General features: G+C 39.2%; 1 protein-coding gene across 1 annotated transcript; it reads left to right on the forward strand.

Moving 5' to 3' along the window:
• Positions 1-3,713: 3,713 nt before the first annotated feature.
• On the forward strand, positions 3,714-8,608 carry LOC110803638 (probable pectin methylesterase CGR2). The gene is made up of 7 exons (XM_022009161.2): positions 3,714-3,999; positions 4,560-4,748; positions 4,955-4,994; positions 5,320-5,349; positions 6,457-6,831; positions 7,267-7,322; positions 8,228-8,608. The coding sequence occupies exons 2-7, from the start codon at positions 4,626-4,628 to the stop codon at positions 8,378-8,380; spliced, it is 777 nt and encodes a 258-aa protein (XP_021864853.1). The 5' UTR covers positions 3,714-3,999; positions 4,560-4,625; the 3' UTR covers positions 8,381-8,608.
• The last annotated feature ends 11,109 nt before the right edge of the window (positions 8,609-19,717 follow it).

Below are 19,717 nucleotides of genomic sequence, written 5' to 3' on the forward strand. Positions count from 1 at the left end.
CCATGTGTCCATACTCTCCGTACTCTCCGTACTCACAATGCTATACGCAAATGGGAAAATCTCATTATTTCCATCAATAGCTACTGCAGTGAGAAGAATCCCCTTATAGTATCCACTTAAATGTGCATCATCAATGCCTATGATAGGCCTAAAACCTCCTAAGAAACCCTTCACTTGTGCAGAGAAGGAGAAAAAACAAGCCTTGAAACGGGGCGTCACATTACCAGAATCTGCAGTCCAAGTGACCAAGGCACAGCTCCCGGGATTGGTGGACTTGATCATTTCTGCATATGATGGTAAAAGGGCGTATGATTCATCAAACCCACCATAAATTTGCTGCCTCCCAAGGCTTCTGACCTTGTACATCAATCGTGACTTCACCACTATCCTATAAGTCTCCAATGCTTTTATCTGAAGCGTCTTAATCGGGATCTCTGGATTCGCGTCAATATCAGGTAATAACTTCTTGCAAAGCCACTGAGATGTGACAATGGGATTCTCCTCAAGCTTCCCACATGACTTGTGCTCACTGGATAGGGTTTTAATGGCCCAACTGACCCCATCCAACATCACACAAGCATGAATCCTCCAATTGCATGACTCAACCAGACACACTGCAGTGAATCTAGTTGTATCAGCCTTCTCTACACTCACAGCAAACCCCTCCTGAACACAAAAGTCTCTGATCGAAAACCTCCATGAAATGTGCCTTGCTTTGGAAAATCATCCAAGGTTGTAACTTGATACTCCCATATGGCATTTCTCCCACAACTTTCCCATTTGCATAAAAGTTATCCATCTTGTTACTCCCATCCAAATGATCCTCAAAGCTACTCCCAGAATTAACCTCCCCAAGAGCATCTAGTTCTTCTTCATCTTCAATTTCTTCATCAATGTAATCATCGGAGTTGAAATCAGCACTGCCACTGTCACTTTGACTCTCCACAAAGTCTCCATCATCACTCACATCATCATCCCACTGCTCCTCTTCCTCATCATTGTATGCAGTGGGTGTTCTCACCCTAGAACCAGCAGACCTTACCCCCCTCTTCCTAGGAACAAACGTACCCGTCTTCTTAGCATGACTTCTTGAATTTTTGAATCCCCTCGCTTTGTTTAACTCAGCCCTGTTAGGTTGTTGTGGTGGTGTCTGATCTGGTTGCTGAGGTGTTTGTTGAGGTGTCTGCTGAGGTGGTTGTTGTGTTTGTTGTGGTTGTGTTTGTGGTGAGACTGGTGGTGGTGATGGAGATCTTGGTGGTGGTGATGGCTGTCTTGGTGGGGGTGATGGTTGTCTTGGTGGGGGTGATGAAGCAGTTGGTGGTGGTGAGGCAGCATGTTGTTGTTCTGGTTGTGTACTAGGTGGTTGGGAACTTCCCGGGGAGAAGCAATCAGCATTTTGTAAAGTGAAAACCCGTACGTACTCCACACTTAAGTCCTCTACAGAATACACAGGCACCTCAACTGCCACTGTGTTTTTCAATTGCTCCTCCATTTCCCTTTGAATCTCAGCCTCCTTTTCTAACCTTCTACTTTCCTCTTCCCTCTCCCTCTCAAACTCCTCAGCTTTCCTTCTAAGTTCTGCAGCCTCCCTTTCCTTCCTATCCTTTCTTTTCTTAACTGCAAGCCTAAACTGAATTGAAGTTTCCTTCTCATTTGCCTTCTCTATCCATATCTCCACAGTATCCTTACGCAAAAATAACCTCCACATTCCCATCAAACCAACATCATTTACCAATTCCACTATCTTCTTCGTGTTAGGATTTTCATAAAACAATCTAAAAACCTCGGGAATCAAAACATCTTGCTTAATGGAATCATCAAATAGATCATCAACCAAATCCATGTAGTTGGTTTCATCAGTATCAACTACTCTCACATCAAAACTATGATCATTGTAGTGACATAACAACCAAATTGCACCCATCCTATACAAACGCAAAAAATACTTCAAAATCATGAACGAAAGCATAAGGAAAACAACAAAGCACAACCACATACCATGTTCTACCATTAACACCCCAAAATTCAACTTATCCCTTATCATGAAAAAATCCCGATTTTAGATAAACCCTAACCCTAATTAAAGCAAAATTCGCAAAAAACAGCACCCAAAACAAGAAACGAATTGAAGGGACCTTACCATGACACAATTTTGAAGAACGCCCAGCCACAAATTTCAGTGCTTTGCTCCTTGCACCCACAAATTTCAATACCAGAATTTTGGACCAAATTGTCGAGCTTTGTGTGGGGATTAAGTTCAACTAACTCTTGCGAGTTGGTTTACACAAATCTCTGCGAAAATCTCACTTTATCTCTCTAAGGTTTCTTCTTCAAGTTCACTCTAATGGTGTAAGAAGAACAGAGAAATGTCGAGGAAGGGGAAGTTGGGAAGTTAGGTTTTGATTTTTTTTTTCCCTGTTATGGCGCCATAAGGGGAGAGTAAGGGCAAAATGGTAAAACATGCCTAACGGAGACTTAACGTCCGTCAGCCAAAAGGGCATTTATTGTATTTATTTCTTACGTCAGGGGTGTTTGGTGCATTCGGGAAACATTAGGGGTATTTGGTGCATTATTGCAAACCTCGGGGTCATTTCAGGAAAAGTCCGATAATATTTAGATAGTTAGATTAGATTTGCCTCATACTATCAAGTCCACTCCTTTAACCTCGCATTCAGTTAAGGCTAAAGATGGCAATTGGCCACGCCAACTCGAGGCACTACAAAAGCCCATCGCGGAAAAAGCACGGCCCCACACAGGCACAATATTATGAGTTGGGCTTGAGCCACTTATTTTTTTAAAAAGAAAAATCACAACAAAACACGACACAGCATGACATAACACGTTAAACTGAGTAAAATTAGACTTAAGCACAAAGGCATGACACGATACAACACGAGGGCACATGTGCTTGGGCCATGCTTGAACCGCCATTTTAAAAAATTTGACCCAGTGCGGGATTTGCGTGGGCCGAATCCATTCATACCCCTGGACATAGGTTTGACACAAAACACAACCATCTCCGTTTTTTCAATTTTTATTATTATCTTCTTTAGTAAATATTATTTAGTGGCATAACACGCTTATGTGACAATCTCTACGCTCTTGAAAAATTTATCTTTTATATAGATACTTAGATTAGATATGTCCCAGCCCTTTAGATTTGCCTCATACTATCAAGTCCACCCCTTTATCCTCACATTCAGTTAAGGCTAAAGATGGCAATGGGCCATACCGACGTGATGCACGACAAAGACCCGTCGCGAAAAAAGCATGGCCCCACGCAGGCGCAAAGTTATGTGTTGGGCTCGAGTCACTTTTTATTTTTGAAAAAATATAAAATAACACATTAAATTGAGTAAAATTAAACTTAAGCACAAAGGCATAACCGCACGACATGATACAGGACGAGGGCACGTGTGCTTGGGCCATACTTGAACTGGCATTTCGAAAATTTTGGCCCGGTACAGGTTTGGCGTGGGCCGAATCCATTCACGCCTCCAGACATAGGCTTGACACAAAACACAACCATTTTAAGTCAAGGCTTGAGGGAATATTTAATACATACTCGTACCTTCCAGGGTCCTAGGATACGTCCTTGTACTCTTGTAGACGCTGTACTACATACTCAGACCAACGCCGACACTAATATCGATCGTAAAGTCATACTCACACACAACACACAGCAAACAGTAGCAACAACAAGTGGGTAGTGAGAAAAGTGCACAGTCTGTAAAATAAAATAAAACCATAACAGTGGCTTATTCTGCGCCCCACCGCGTATTATAAGATCTTCACTTCTTCCTCTTTCATACGAATCCGCTCTATCACTCTTTTTCTTTCAACACTATCATCATCCCACTCTCTCTTCCCTTTCACAATTGCCAAATTACCATACTCAAAATTCAATATACCCACTAAAACTTTGCAAAATTGGATTTCTTTTTGTAACTAGATCTGGATCCCTCAAGTTCAGGTGGTCTCATTTTCATTGATCTTTAGGTAATCTCTCAAACCCCATTTCTTGCAGTTTATTTTTATGTTTTCTTATGATTTTTCAATTTTCGGAAACTGGGTATTCCATCATTTGCGGGATTGATGCTCCAATAATGTTTTTTGTTGTTGTTGGATCTATATCTGCTCTCCAATAATTTTTTATTAGTTACATTTTTATATGGTCATGTTGGTAGGGGTGAATCTATTTAGATTCTTTTAAATTTCTTATCGGTAAGATCTGTGCTTGATATGGTCATGTGATGTTTTGCTTGATTGCATTCTTGATTCATGATTGCAATCATTTTATTGATGATTAGTATTAGTAGGATAGTACCTTGATTTATCTATCTATCTATCTATTGATTTGTGATTTGTTTATGTAATGCAATTTATTCATCAGTTGTAGCATTTCATCAAAGATCTCATCATTGCTATGCCTGTATTCAGAAAATGTGGATGCTTCTTGTGATGGTTCACTCTTAGATTGAGATAGGTTCACTCTTAGATGTGTTTTTACTTGAATGATTAGCAGCTCAGCTCATGTTGTGTTTTTCATCTATTTTCAGTGCCAGGTAGACTTGTATAATCCACATACATAGGAGTGTGTGTAATATTGTAAGCAGAAAGAAATCATGTCAAGGAGACCTGTAAATCCTACTCGCCGTTTGGTGGGAAATGGAGGGTTTCCACTCGTGGGAGCGTTTCCATCAAAGACACGCTCGTCTCCCTTGGTTTCCGTTACCCTTGTGGCGTTGGTACTTCTCTGGCCTTATAGCAGTTGCTTCACTATATCAGTGTATCTTCATCAGATCAATATTTCTTTCATTGTTTATAATCATACTTTATTATCTACATACCATATAATTGTATGCATCTGTTTTTGTCTAGATAAGAAGATATATTGATATGTATACTTAAAGATATTGCTTCTAATTCTACTTTTTTTTTCTTTTTCTTGCAGGGTGTATTTCTTATTGTTGGGTACCTATACAGTGGCACGGGTGCGTCTATCTTGCATTCTGCTCTTTATTTCACAATTGTTTCCTTTCATGGCTACGATATGATCATATTGACCCAAATATCCAATCGCCATTGATTTTTTTTTCTTTTTCTAGATTCCATTTACCAGAAGATAGAAACTCTCCTAGCTTGATTTTGTAGTTGATTTACCAAATCTTTGCTTCTTTTTATGCAAAATTTCATGTCTCCTTTCCTCCTTTATATTTCTACTTGTGTATTCAATAGCTCCTTAAGCATGTGAAGTCTTTCAACCCCCTAAGGATTAATGTATGATCACTTATTGAATTGATTGTTTGTATCTTGCAGGTAAAAAAGACATTGTTAGCAGGATGGAAGGTAGATACACTTGCCACTATCTTCTATTGGTTGCTTTGATTCGTCTTATTCAATTGGATATTTTGTATGATTTGTTGGCTTTTCTTCTGTGTATGTAAAGGGAGAAAAAGTAATCTTTCTCTTTGTATCAGAAGTTATCAGTTGTCAGCCAAACCAATATCTTGCTAAGTTATTACTGCAAAGAGTTTCCCACCTTTTCTCTTTTGGATATCAAGCATATGTGCTTGCTTTCCTATACTGAATATATCTTCTTTGAGCACGACTGTGTTCAACAAGCCAACGACAACCCTCTGTTGATCCCAACTGGGGTGGAGTTTAGGGAGGCTAAGTATTTGCAGTTTTACCTCTGGGAAATAGGGAGTGTTTTCCAGAAAGACTGCAAGAAACCATTTTGAATAAGAAGCTTTAATTAAGTTCATGTTATCTAATTTGACCTCCTAGCTTTTGTAGCCCCTTTTAGACAAAATTAATTATTCAACAGGAAACTTATCCACTTTCTATGGAGACGCTTCTGGCTAATTGTTTAAATATCCCTTTCTAAAGGCTTCGCTTGGAGGTCATTGTTTGACCACTAATTCTTAAATGGATCTGGTCCACACTAAATTTATTGTGGACCATGCCTAAAAAGAAAAGTTAACAATTTGATTCTAATTTATTTTGACGTGTTTATTAAAATTATTATGAAAATGTATCAAATTGGTGTCATTAGTACATGTTGGGCTTGAAGGATGTGATTTATAGTCATGACTCTCTTTTAAAAACATAGGGTTACTTTGATTCAAAAAAATGGTTATATCTAAGAAAATTGGTGTTTAATGTATATCCAATATGTGAACAATAAAGGTCACTATGTACAAAAAAATGGGTGGTAGAGTAAACTGTTGGATTTGATTAGGTCCATGCAAGAATAATCCTTCTTTGACTACATTTAGTCCGCAGTGCAGCCTAGTAGTGGACTAGACATTTCTTTGTCTGATTTTTCATATTTTGTCTACCTTGGGTAGACTAGTTGTCTGGTTACTCTTCCGACTTTCCAGCTTCCACCTTTGTTCTGAGTGAAGCAATTTATTTCTGAGATGAACTTTAATTTTTTAACTTCTCATGCAGGTGAGTTTTCTGGAACACTAGAACTTCAGAAGGCAATACCTCTTCTGAAGAAAGCTTACGGTGATGGCATGCACAAGGTTTTGCATGTGGGGCCTGATACTTGTTCCGTGGTTTCTAAGTTGTTAAAAGAAGAGGATACTGAGGCATGGGGCGTGGAACCATATGACTTAGAGGATGCAGATTCGAACTGCAAGAGTCTTGTACGGAAAGGCATTGTACGTGTTGCTGATATCAAATTCCCATTGCCATACAGATCACAGTCATTTTCATTGGTTATCGTCTCAGATGCATTAGATTACCTTTCACCAAAATACCTGAACAAAACTCTTCCAGAATTGGCAAGAGTGGCTTCTGATAGCATAGTGATATTTACTGGTACGTTGATAGCCTCTTTCTCCTCTGTTCAATTTGATTTCTGAAAACGTTACAGCTACTCTTTGGAAAGAAATATCTTTTACTTCGTATTAAAATCATGGTTTCTTTTTAGGATAAATTTTTTTTCACCACCTGCAAAAATCGAAAAATTGTTTTTTACGTAACGGTTTCATCTATTTTTTTTATTTTTCAGGTGGTAAAAAACAAGTATTGATTTTTTTTAGGTGGTAAAAAACTATTTTTCAATTTTTTGTAGGTGGTAAAAAGCAAATTTTCCTTTCTTTTATGTGGCCATTGAATCTCTCTAATGCAGGCCTTGAGGTTAATTGTAATAAACTTACGTAGATTTCTTGATGCTGGTCAATCAAGGGCATTTGTGTTCAGCTATCCAGTTTTGAATTAGTTACTTATTTCATTGGATGTATATTTGTGTAGGTTTTCCTGGTCAGCAGAGAGCCAGAGTAACAGAGCTATCCAAATTCGGACGCCCGGTGAGTGCTCAGTGACTCGTGTCCACTCATTGTTTTAAATTACTTTATATTCATAAGTTTTGTCTGCCTAGATAGCAGAAGCCCTCCTCTGCATGCAAGATTACTCTTGGCTTGGGAAATAACCTGAAATATGTAACACAGAGTCTAGACTTATCTTGTAACGTCAATCCATCAAATTTTCTAATGGCTATTTCTCATCATTGGCTCCAAGGGTAAGGACAGCAAAACAAATGAGATTACCAACTTGACCTGAAATTAAGTGGGTAGTTGGGATAGACGGTAACTCCATCTTAGAGACGGGTAAGAAAGATCTTGTGTCTGGGGCATCTCTGATATTTTGAAACGGGTTCGGGTTAAAACGAGTTTGGGTTAAAACGGATTCGGGTTTTTAATGCTCAGGTTCACATCGAATGGGGTTGGGTCATGTCGGATCAGGAATCATATCGGGTCATGTTCATGTCGGATCGGGTTAATCGGGTAGCGGAATGAAATGGGTTGATTTCGGGTTTGGGTTCTTATTGGTTCGAGTTAATATCGTGTCGGGTTTATTTATATTTATAATTGTAATATAATTTAAACAACGATTGTTCGTGAAGGTTTCCACAGAAAGAGACCTCTGAGTTCAATTCATAGTGTGGAATTTGAATATAAAATTTCGTAGCTTTTATGAGTCAGTTTGATGGAGAATCAACATTGGTGTTATGAGGATTTTACAGGGGGTACTTTGGAAGATTCAGGCGTCTTTCTTTCGCATTTTAAGTTATCCTTTCACCAAAATTTGACCAACATATACCTCATGTCAAGGCATACATCTTCACAAGTCTTAAAAGAGTTTCTGTTGAATCTCAGGGAAGCCTTAGGTAAAAACGAAACTGAAAATTTCTTGTTGATTCTTCTTCGTGTAGGCTAAAATGCGCAGTCAATCCTGGTGGGTGCGTTTCTTCGTTCAGATCGGGTTGGAAGTAAACGAAGCTGCTGCTAAGAAGTTCGATCAAGCTAGCACCAAAGAGTCATACAAACCAAGCTGTCAAGTTTTCCACCTGAAATCATTCCATTGATTATATTATTACAAGGGCTTAAACCATTGTTAGATTCTTGATGCATTTTATAAGAAAGAGAATGCATCAAACCACAAACAGAGAGAAAGGATACACACCTTTTGTTGTGTTAGTACTAGTTTGGTGTAGAATATGTTGATTCAAAATCACCTTTTGTTGTGTTATCCACGATTTTACAAAATTCATACGTTCAATATTTATTAATTAAGGCGCGATAATTATTCCTTCCGTTTTCTTTGTGACTAATTTACAATAGCCCTTTTGTTATTTATGTAACCATTAATTTATTATCCCTGGTTCATTGCTGATTACTCTGTATTTAACATATAACTGAGTACATTGTACGAACTAAGGCGTATTAGTATTCAGTATACAAGAATTCACAACCGAGACTGTAAAGGGTAGATAGCGGGGGCGGTGGTTGTCGCCGTGGTGGTGGTGGTGGTGGTGGTACAACATCAATCGATCCTCAAGCTAGTTGCATTATGCCTACAACTACAAATATGGATAGTACGTGTCCGTTGCGATTGTTGTATGAATTTTATTAATTAAAGCTTCTACTTTTTATATTTCTTTTTTACTATGTATTGTATGTACTCTATCCGTTCTTAAATATTAGTCCCTTTTTTACTTATTTGTTTTAACTCGATATTTAACGTTTAAATATCTCCAAATATATATGTTAAAAAATATATAAAAACATTAGTCCTAATAGAATTCTTTTAGGATATAAATTGTACAATTATTGTGAAACTCCTTGAGTTGGGAGTATCTTCTATTAATTGATCATATATATAGTGTTACAAAATATTAGTCCTAATTGTATTAGGAAACCTAATGCAACTATAATTGTACAATTTGAATCCTAAGAGAATTCCATTCTCTATTGTTACTAAGTTTTTTGTGTATTATTTTCGTAATTTTATTAGAAATAGGAAAGATAACAACCCTATAAATACAAACAAATATTGATGAAAGTAATATATGTACGAGTTGGTTAATATATGATCATAATTCAACTTGGAAGAACAAGAACAAGAAGAAGAAAACATGGGTGATTTGTCCCCTGATCTTGTCAGCAAAATTGCTCTGCAATTGAGATCAATGGAGGACTTGATTAGTTTCTCTAATGTATGTCGTTCATGGAAAGATATTTCATCAGTGATCAACCCGGAGTGGATGCACAATAAAGTAGAGAAACCTAAGCTAGCCGAGCCTAAGCTCAAGAACAAGCACAAGCACAAGCCCAAGCCCAAGCGCAAGCAGAATCACGGATACAAGCACTAGGTAGCTTATATAATTAGGAGTCTAGTATTTGATCATACATATTATTATTATAGCATAATTTCTTTCATAGTTATCTTTGATGTTTTTATTTGAGTTTACAAAATAAAATTTATAAGCTTCTTTCTTGCAAAATTTGGACGGTAAAAAATTATTTTTAGCAAATTTACCTTATTGTAATATACTTTTAGTTTCGATCAGTTTGGTATTAAATCTCTCGATCAGCACTAAATATTACTACGTACCTTGAATGATTAGAAAGAATTTGATGAGGTCATGCATGAAATTGACTGACTTAAACGTAACGAGAGATGTTATTTTGAGTAACATCTCTTAAATTGAGCTGGTTCATCACTTGGTATTAGACCCGTTAAAAATTGACCCGATCCGAATCCGACCAGAAAATACTGGATCTTGAATAAGATTTTGTGATCCGTAACTCAATTTTATTCGAACCCGAGTAACCCGAAAAGTAATGGGTCAAAACCCGACCGAACCCGTTTTGGACTCGATCGATTGAAAATCATTGTATTTATAGTAATAAATGAGATTATGAGAAAATTTAAACATAATAAACACATTGTTTTTACTATTGTTGTGTGTAATATGATTTTGATTTGAATTATACGTTATATTATGGTTGAATTTGACTAAATATAAACTTGTGTAGGAAAATTTGTTTATTTGTGTCCATATTTTGTATATTTATCACCTAAATTAATAAAAATATAATGCGCGTTTTAAAATCTCTCAACCCGTTGGGTCGACCCGAACCCGAAAGTTCTGGGTCTTGAACAAGCATTTGTGAACCCGAACCCGAAAACAACCGACTCAATTCAACCCGAACCCGAAAATATTTTTTTACAACTCGACCCGACCGACACGTTTAACAGATCTACTTGTTATAATAACCTTTTTGGAGATTGGAGGGTGTTACAAGTTTGGAATCATATATGCATGGATAATTTTTATTTATTTATTTTTATGATTACGTATATCATGTCGCAGCAAGATAAACGATCGAAGGGGTGAACCAATCTTGAACAATAGAGCAAGAGAGTAAGTTTGAGCAAAATGTTCTTTACGAGATGGAGAATCGTAATCAACGTCATGAAGGATGAAGGAATATGTCCTTAGACATTTCCGTCAATTACGTACTAAATATAAATAGAAATTGATTATGAAGATAAGAAAATAATTATTTTAGTAATCATATTTGCTTACTAAAGAGTATATGTCATCGGTAAGACAAATATTGATTGGGCCAACAACTAAATATATTATTTCTATGAGGTCACACAATACAACACAGTTGAACAAAAGCAAATAAGCTCATTAGTGGATCTTGTACCAGCCGGCCACAAGGGGAAAGGGAGGGAGAATTAAATCTCCTAATTAACCTAGAACTCTAATGTTATATATTGATGTAATATTAGGTTTTACATACAAGAAGTTAAGTAGTCACTTTGAAAATATTTCAAAGTAAAAACTCAGAAACCCTACCCTTGGAAAACGCCGTTTATACTACCACTAAAAGCAATAAAAGTTTTTTCTCTTCGATTCTAGCAGATTTTGATGTTCAACTGGTGTTATTGGACTAATTAGAGGAGCAACACTTGGGGATCTCAGATTTTCGATGCTTACATACAACCGAAAAACATCCGGATGAAGTAGATGGATGCGGGTGATGAATATTGGTGATGCTCTATCAAATCCAAATCCTTACTATTTTCATCCATATTACTTTGGACTTTGAAATTTGAATACACTTTTCCATCCATAATCCTATGTTTTTTTTTGGCAAGTAAGCATAAATAATGTGGGTTAGAAGGATAACATTACAAGGGCTTCCTTCAGCCATTGTTAGGTGCTCGATGCATTTTAAAGAAAGAGAGAGGATACACCTTTTGTTGTGTTAATACTCGCACCAGTTTGACCGGTGCGGAGGTTAAGACATTTGAATCGACTTATTAATTTAATGGGTGTTAGTTGATAGTGGGGTATTTTTTTAATATAGTTAGTGGGAAATGTGTAAGGGTGGGGAGTGGTGAGTGGGGGGTGTGAATTTTTAAATGATTTTTTGTAGGGAGTAGGAATGTAGGTGAGTTAGTAGGTAAGTGAGAGAAATAATATAATATTGGTAAAAGTTTCCATTTATAGAAGCGGTGCAAGTATTAAGGGACGACCCAAAAAGGAAAGCGGTGCGAGTACTAAGGGACGAAGGGAGTACTAGTTTGGTGTAGAATATATGTTGATTCAAAATCACATTTTGTCGTGTTATCCACGATTTTACAAAATCCATACATTCAATATTTATTAAAATTAAGGTGCGATAATTATTCCTTCCGTTGTCCTTGTGACTAGTTCGAGATAGAAGTTTGCGTTTTTAAGTTGCCATGTCATCATTGTGACACGGCTTAAATTCAGTTTAGAACATATTGACATGGATTTGCTCGTAGTGGTGTAAATTCAGGTGGACAAACAGAAATTCAGCATAATGTCTTTTCGAAATCAACTTAACAGGCAAAGAAAATACTCAAAATGAATTTTTATTTTCAGTTATGGAAAATATCGAAAATTGCCTAATTGGTACGTAAAGGCCCAAAAATTGCCCAAATGAAAGGCCCATGAAAGTTCGATTTTCGGTTTGGATTAAGGCCAAAACGGAATCCAAACTGAACTAATTCGGTTTTCATTTTTTGACACCCAATCCAAACCAAATAACCTTTTAATCCAAACCAAACCAAACCAGATTTTTAATTTTCAATCCAATCCAAACCATAAAATCGAATTTTCATGGGCCTTTCATTTGGGCTTGTTTTTGGGCCTATATTATACTGTTTTTAGGCAATTTTCGGGCCCTTATTATACTTTTTGGCCAAGTTCAATTTATTCGGTTTTAGTTCGGTTTATTTAGTTTCAGACTTTTCACTCCAATCCAAACCATAAAACCAATTTTTTAAAAAAAATCTCAATCCAAACCGAACCGAATTTCTTATTCGGTTCGGTTTGGTTTTCGGTTTTTTGCTACCAAATATTCACCCCTACGTAAAGCCTGTACGAGGTTTATCCTAAAACCAATTGATATTGGTAGAGACTAGAGACCGTACTTTAACTTTTCAAGCGGGAGACATATCTATTCTTCTCCATCGTATTTCAACTCAATATTTAATAAGGGCGACATATTCAGTGGCTTGATTAATCGCAAATCCATGGAAGATTTTTACTAACTAATTGTGAATTTTTTCTTCTAATATAGTTAAAGTTGCTTGTCAAATTAACCTTTTTGGAGATTGGAGGGTGATACAAGTTTGGAATCATTTATGCATGGATAATTTTTATTTTTTTATTTTTATGATAACCTTTATCATGTCGCAGCAAGATGAACGATCGAAGGGATGAACCAATCTTGAACAATAGAGCAGGAGAGTAGGTTCGAGCGAAATGTTCTTTACGAGATGGAGAATCGTAATCAACGTCATCAACGTCATAAAGGAATATGTCTTTAGATATTTTCATCAATTACTAAATATAAATAGGAATTGATTATGAAGATAGGTCATTCGTAGTACAAATAATAATTGGGACAATAACTATTCCGGTATCGGAATCAGGTGATGTGGTAGGGCCTTCAGATCTCGAGTGTGGAGATGCGTTTGATATATGGTATAGAGAGAGAAAAGAGAGTGAAAGTGAGAGAAGAGGAGTCTGAAGAAGGTTTACCTTCCCCCATAAATTAGTATTTATAGGGGCTTGGTGGAATTAGGTCATGGGCCAAATTATGTTATATAGTTTGGGCCTTGAGTCCCTTAAATTGGGTTCAAGGGAGTATCCCGTACAATAACTAAAATATGTTATTTCTATGAGATCACACATTACAACACTAGTTGAACAAAAGCAAACAAACCCATTAGTGGGTTTTGTACCAGCCGGCCATAAGGGGAAAGGGATGGAGAATTAATTCTCCTAATTAACCTAGAACTTTAATGTTATATATTGATATAATATTAGTTTTTACATACAAGAAGTTAAGCAGTCACTTTAAAAACGTTTCAAAGTAAAAACTCAAAAACCCTCCCCTTGGAAAACGCCGCTTATATAACCACCAAAAGCAAGAGAAGTTTTTTTTCTTTTCGGTTCTAGCAGATTTTGATGTTCAAATGGTGTTCATGGACAAATTGGAGGAGCAACACTTGGGGATCTTAGATCTTCGAAGCTTGCATTGCATACAACCGAAAAACATCCGGATGAAGTGGATGGATACGGGTGATGGATATTGGTGATGCTCTATCAAATCCAAATCCTTTCTATTTCCATCCATATTACTTTGGACTTTGAATACACTTTTCCATCCATAATCCTTTGTTTTTATTTATTTTTTGGCAAGTAAGCATAAATAACGTGGATTAGAAGGATAATATTACAAGGGCTTCCTTCGGCCATTGTTAAGGTGCTCGATGCATTTTAAAGAAAGAGAGAGGATACACCTTTTGTTGTGTTAGTACTAGTTTGGTGTAGAATATAGAGGAAGTATTTTCGGATATCAGATATATGTGTAGGCAAATGCATATCATAGCAAAAGACAAAATAGGAAAAATGACAAAACAAAAATTAAATGGTACTTTTTAAAACAAAAATGGTACTTTTTTTTTTTTACAGAATGATACTCTTTTTTTACAGCATGGTACTTTTTTTTTTTGTCTTTTAACTATTTGTTTTTTAGCTGATATGTGTGTTGCCATACATATTTGATATCCGAAAAAACAACCTCATAGAATATATGTTGATTCAAAATCACATTTTGTTGTGTTATCCACGATTTTACAAAATTCATACATTCAATATTTATTAAAACTAAGGTGCGATCATTATTCCTTCCGTTAACTACTAAAAGAAATCTTTTTGACATCGAGTATATCACTATATTCCCTCTAGGGTTTACACTAGGGTTTCTCTAGGGTTTGCGCTTGGGAGGGCACATCTAGCTACGTGCTAGCCTTGTTCCTTTACGAAGGTTCCTCTCGATTTTCCGAGGTGGTTCTAATGGCTTCTGATTCTTCAAGGTTGGAGGCAGAGGAGGTGGAAAAAGGATCTACGGAGGAGGAGGTAGAGATTGACTGGGTGGTTGAGGAGGAGGAGGAGGAGGAGGCGAAGGTCTCTTTGGGTATGGTAGGGAAGATCTGGACGGAACGTAGCATCAAAGCAAATGCTTTTGTAACAACGATGAAGCGGGTGTGGAACCCTAGACACGGCGTGGAGGCGAACTGCATAGACAAAAACGTTTTCTTTTTCCAGTTTCACCATTGGAGGGATAAAGAATTTGTTATGGAGTCGCAACCATGGCACTTCGATAGACATGTTCTGGTGCTTAGTGATGTAAAGGGAGAACTCAAGCCCTCGGAGATACCCCTACACACCACCCCTTTTTGGGTAAGGGTGTATGATCTCCCATTCAAAGGGAGAAACAGCAAGGCAAATGCGAGAACAATTGGTAACAAGATTGGGTCGTTTTAGAAGATGGATAAGACGGAGGGGATTGGAGTCAACAAATCACTCAGAATTAGAACCCTAATCGACTTGCGTAAACCCATCATGCGTGAGGTGGAATTATCAATGAAGGGGGGCACAAAGGAATCTTTCAAAGTAGCATACGATAAACTCCCATTATTCTGTTACGTATGCGGTATGCTTGGCCATGGAGAGAAGGATTGTGATATGCACACGGGTGACTCTACCCCTCCACGGCTGTATAGCGAGAAGCAAAGGGTATTATCTCCATGGCAACCTATTAGAGGTGAACGAGCGAATGAGGGCTCAGGGAATCCAATGTGTGCAAGACGTCTTTTCGTGACAAAGAATACAAAGAAGGTTACACATGATATGCAGGAGAATGTTCAGGGTATCGAAAAGCAACTAGAGCAGGTATCCTTGAGCCTGGTCAAGTACTCGGCGAGGGGGGAAGATGTGGCTGGAGAGGAGAGGGAGGTGGTTGAGATAGGTGGTAGCTCGAAGGAGAAGCTCGGGACGGAGGCGGAAGAGAGACAAACCCCATTATCTAGTGCCCAACAAGGTCCCAAACTGTCTTTTGAAATTGGGCAGTGTGATAAAAAGACGAAAAAAATCAGAAAAGTTCGGTTGTTACAAAACAGTGAGAGACCTAGCAGGGAGTCGAAAGAGGTGGATGAAGGAGCTGGTTGGTGCGGAAAGAGAAAAGATCACATGGAGATAGATGTGGAGGTCCTCCATGACACGGGAGAGGGAAGCAAGAAGGCCAAGGGAGCTATTACGGGTGACAGTGGGTTCTCATACAATTCAATAGCGGTGGTTGACAGTGTTCAGCCCCGCGAACAGCAATGAAGATGCTAAGCTGGAACTGCCGGGGGGACCGACAACCCCCGTGCAGTGCGCGCTCTCCAGACATGGTGCTGGAGGGAGAGGCCGGAGATCGTCTTCCTTATGGAGACGAAAATTGATCAAGAACATTTAGAAAGGGTACGGAATAAGTGTGGCTTTACGAATGGATTGTGTTTGAGCAGTTAGGGTTTGTCAGGAGGGATGGGGCTGTGGTGGAGGGAGTCGAATGTGTCTGTTATTTCCTACTCTCGGCACCACATTGCGGTGGAGGTTCGTAGTGTGGAAGGGGTTCCATTATGGGCGGCGATTGGTGTGTACGGATGGCCAGAGACAGAAAATAAATATCGCACATGGGACTTGATGAGATCGCTGAAAGAGACTATCAACCTCCCAACTGTGTTTTTTGGAGATTTCAATGAAATAACAAGTATGGCTGAAAAGGAGGGTGGGGTGGATAGGCGTGAGTATTTGATGGATGCTTTCAGGGGAGCAATCGACTGCGGTCTGCGTGACTTGGGATTTAAGGGAAGTATTTTTATGTGGCAACATGGCTCGATACCAGGGAGTACAATTCGTGAGAGGCTCGATCATTTTCTTGCAGATGAAGAGTGGTGCACCCTTTTCCCGCAGTTCACTGTACGCCACTTTCCGATTTATAAGTCGGATCATGCTCCCATTTTCTTGACCACATCTGATAATCCGGATCACAGGAGCAAGAACAGAAGATTTCACTTCGAAGCATTGTGGCTGTCGAATTCGGAGTGCCAAAGCGTGGTAAAAAAGGCTTGGGAGGACAGGCCAAGCATGAGAGTACCCACGAAAATTGAACATTGTGCTGAAAAACTCAGAACGTGGGCGTGGAACACATTCGGTGCAGTGAAGAGGAGGATTAAAAAGGTGGAGAAGGAACTAGGGGAGTGGAAAAATGGAATACCTGATGCTGTCATGCTCGAAAAATTCAATACGCTAGTTCAAGAACTAGACGAGTTGCATAGACTTGAAGAGACCTACTGGCATGCACGAGCAAGGGCCAATGAAATACGGGATGGTGACAAAAACACGGCGTATTTTTATCACAAAGCCAATTCCAGACGGAAAAGAAATAATATTGCTCGTTTGAAAGATGCGCAAGGAGAATGGTGTAGCAAGGAAGAGGATATGTTAAATATAGTGTCAACCTATTTCACGGATTTATTTGCTTCAAGTAAACCTAACATGTTTGAGGAGGCACTGGCTGGAATCTCACCTATGGTTTCTGGAAGCATGAATGACACTTTGGTGGCTGTTCCGACGGGAGATGAGATATTTCAAGCTCTCAACCAAATGCACCCGAACAAAGCGCCCGGTATGGATGGTATGCATGCTCTCTTCTACCAAAAATTTTGGCACATTGTAGGTCCTGATGTTATTATGTATGTGCAAAATTGGTGGAACGGGGATATTGATATTGCTGAAATTAATGACACTTGTGTTGTTCTAATCCCGAAGTGTAAGGAGCCGGAACAAATGGGTGATTTCCGCCCCATTAGTTTATGTAACGTGTTATATGAAATTGTTTCAAAAGTAATGGCCAATAGGTTGAAGGTGATCCTACCGGGCTTGATCTCTCACCATCAAAGCGCTTTTGTCCCGGGAAGATTAATTACTGACAATGCGATGGTTGCTTTTGAGGTTTTTCACGCCATGAAGAGAAAGGGGGAAGGCAAGGCAGGAACTTTTGCATTAAAGCTTGACATGAGCAAAGCTTATGATAGAGTCGAATGGGCCTTCCTGGAACGTGTTATGTTTCGAATGGGCTTTTGTGGAGAGTGGGTTCGAAGGGTTATGAGTTGTCTATGCAGTGTCAAGTATGCTTTCAAGTTAAATGGAAAGGTAGGAGGTTCGGTGACTCCAACTTGCGGCTTGAGGCAAGGCGACCTTATATCGCCGTACATGTTCCTTTTTATGTGCTGAGGCATTCTCTTCTCTACTGTCCAAAGCTGCACTAGACGGTTGTATACATGGTGCAAAAGTGTGCAAAGGGGCTCCACGTGTATCTCACCTCTTCTTTGCCGACGATAGTATATTATTTGCAAGGGCGACACTTCAGGAATGTTCTGTAATAGCTAATGTGATTAGCTTGTATGAAAGAGCATCAGGGCAAAATAAATTTCAATAAAGCTGAAGTCACCTTTAGCAAAAATGTGGAAGCAACGAGAAGAAATGAAATTCTGAATGTGCTTGGGGTTCGAGAAGTGGCACGACATGAGAAGTACCTAGGCCTACCAACAATAATTGGCCGGTCCAAGAGAGCGGTCTTTGCGGTTTTAAAGGAACGAATTTGGAAAAAACTTCAAGGTTGGAAGGAAAAGCTTCTAGCCCGTCCAGGTAAGGAAGTCTTAATAAAAGCGGTTGCGCAAGCAATACCCACATACATGATGAGCATCTTCTAATTGCCAGAGGGTCTACTTGATGAGATCAATTCAATGCTTGCAAGATTCTGGTGGGGGGCCGACAACACCAGGCGCAAAGTCCACTGGGTTAGCTGGGAAAAGCTTTGCTTCCCAAATGTATGGGCGGTATGGGGTTCAGAGACTTGAAAGTGTTCAATCAAGCCTTATTAGCCAAACAAGGTTGGCGACTTCTCACTGACTCGAACACGCTGGTGCACCAAGTTTTCAAAGCAAGATACTTTAAGAATGCTGAGTTTATTGATGCTTACAGGGGGCATGACCCAAGCTTTGTTTGGAGATCCATTTGGGGGGCAAAATCCCTTCTCCTTGACGGTTTAAAGTGGAGAGTGGGCTGTGGGGAGAGGATAAACGTGTGGGAGCATGCGTGGCTGCCTGGGGACTCGTCTACCCGTGTTCCTACACCAAACATAAACATTCTGTGTGACCTGCGAGTGAAGGACTTGTTGGATGCCCAGACCGGAGAATGGGATGTAGAGGCGATTACAAATCACCTAACCGTAGGAGATACTGCATTAGTGAGGGAAATACCTCTGAGTGTGAGGATGACTGCTGATGTTTTGTACTGGTGGCCTGCAAAGGATGGAGTATACTCCACAAAAACGAGATATTGGCTCGGTAGGTTGGGGCACATTCGAGATTGGATGCTGCGTTTTAGTGGGTCGTGCAATGAAGTGTGGAAGACAATTTGGAGTCTAGGAGGACCCCCAAAACTCTGTCACTTTCTATGGAGAGCATGTACTAAATCTCTAGCTACGCAAGGGCGACTTAAAGACAGACATGTAGCAAGTGACGGGTCATGTAGCTTGTGCGGTGCGGATGAGGAATCTATAGTGCACACACTGGTTGAGTGCCCGGAAGTTCAGATGGTGTGGCATAATTCACCCTTCAAACTGGTCTTGCAGGAAGCCCCAAAGACATCCTTTATGTCCTTGTTCGAATGGTTAATGGGCAAGCTCTCAAAGCAGGAGATGTTGTCCTGTGCCACCATAGCATGGGCTGCATGGACATTCCGCAATTCCGTCGTCTTTAATGAACCGTGGAGTGATCTCGAAAGAGGGGTGGTTGGCATTGTCAGACTAGTAGAGGACTACAAAGAGTACGTTGTTGCGGTCTTCAACAGACCAACACAACTTCATGGTGTACAGTCGAGAGCAAGCTGGTGTATCCCTGCACATGGGAATGTGAAGGTAAATGTTGATGCAACAACTTTTGGAGGAGGTGGAGTTGGGTTAGGTGCTGTAGTACG

Source organism: Spinacia oleracea, chromosome 3, assembly GCF_020520425.1.
Source record: "Spinacia oleracea cultivar Varoflay chromosome 3, BTI_SOV_V1, whole genome shotgun sequence".
Taxonomy (NCBI): domain Eukaryota; kingdom Viridiplantae; phylum Streptophyta; class Magnoliopsida; order Caryophyllales; family Amaranthaceae; genus Spinacia; species Spinacia oleracea.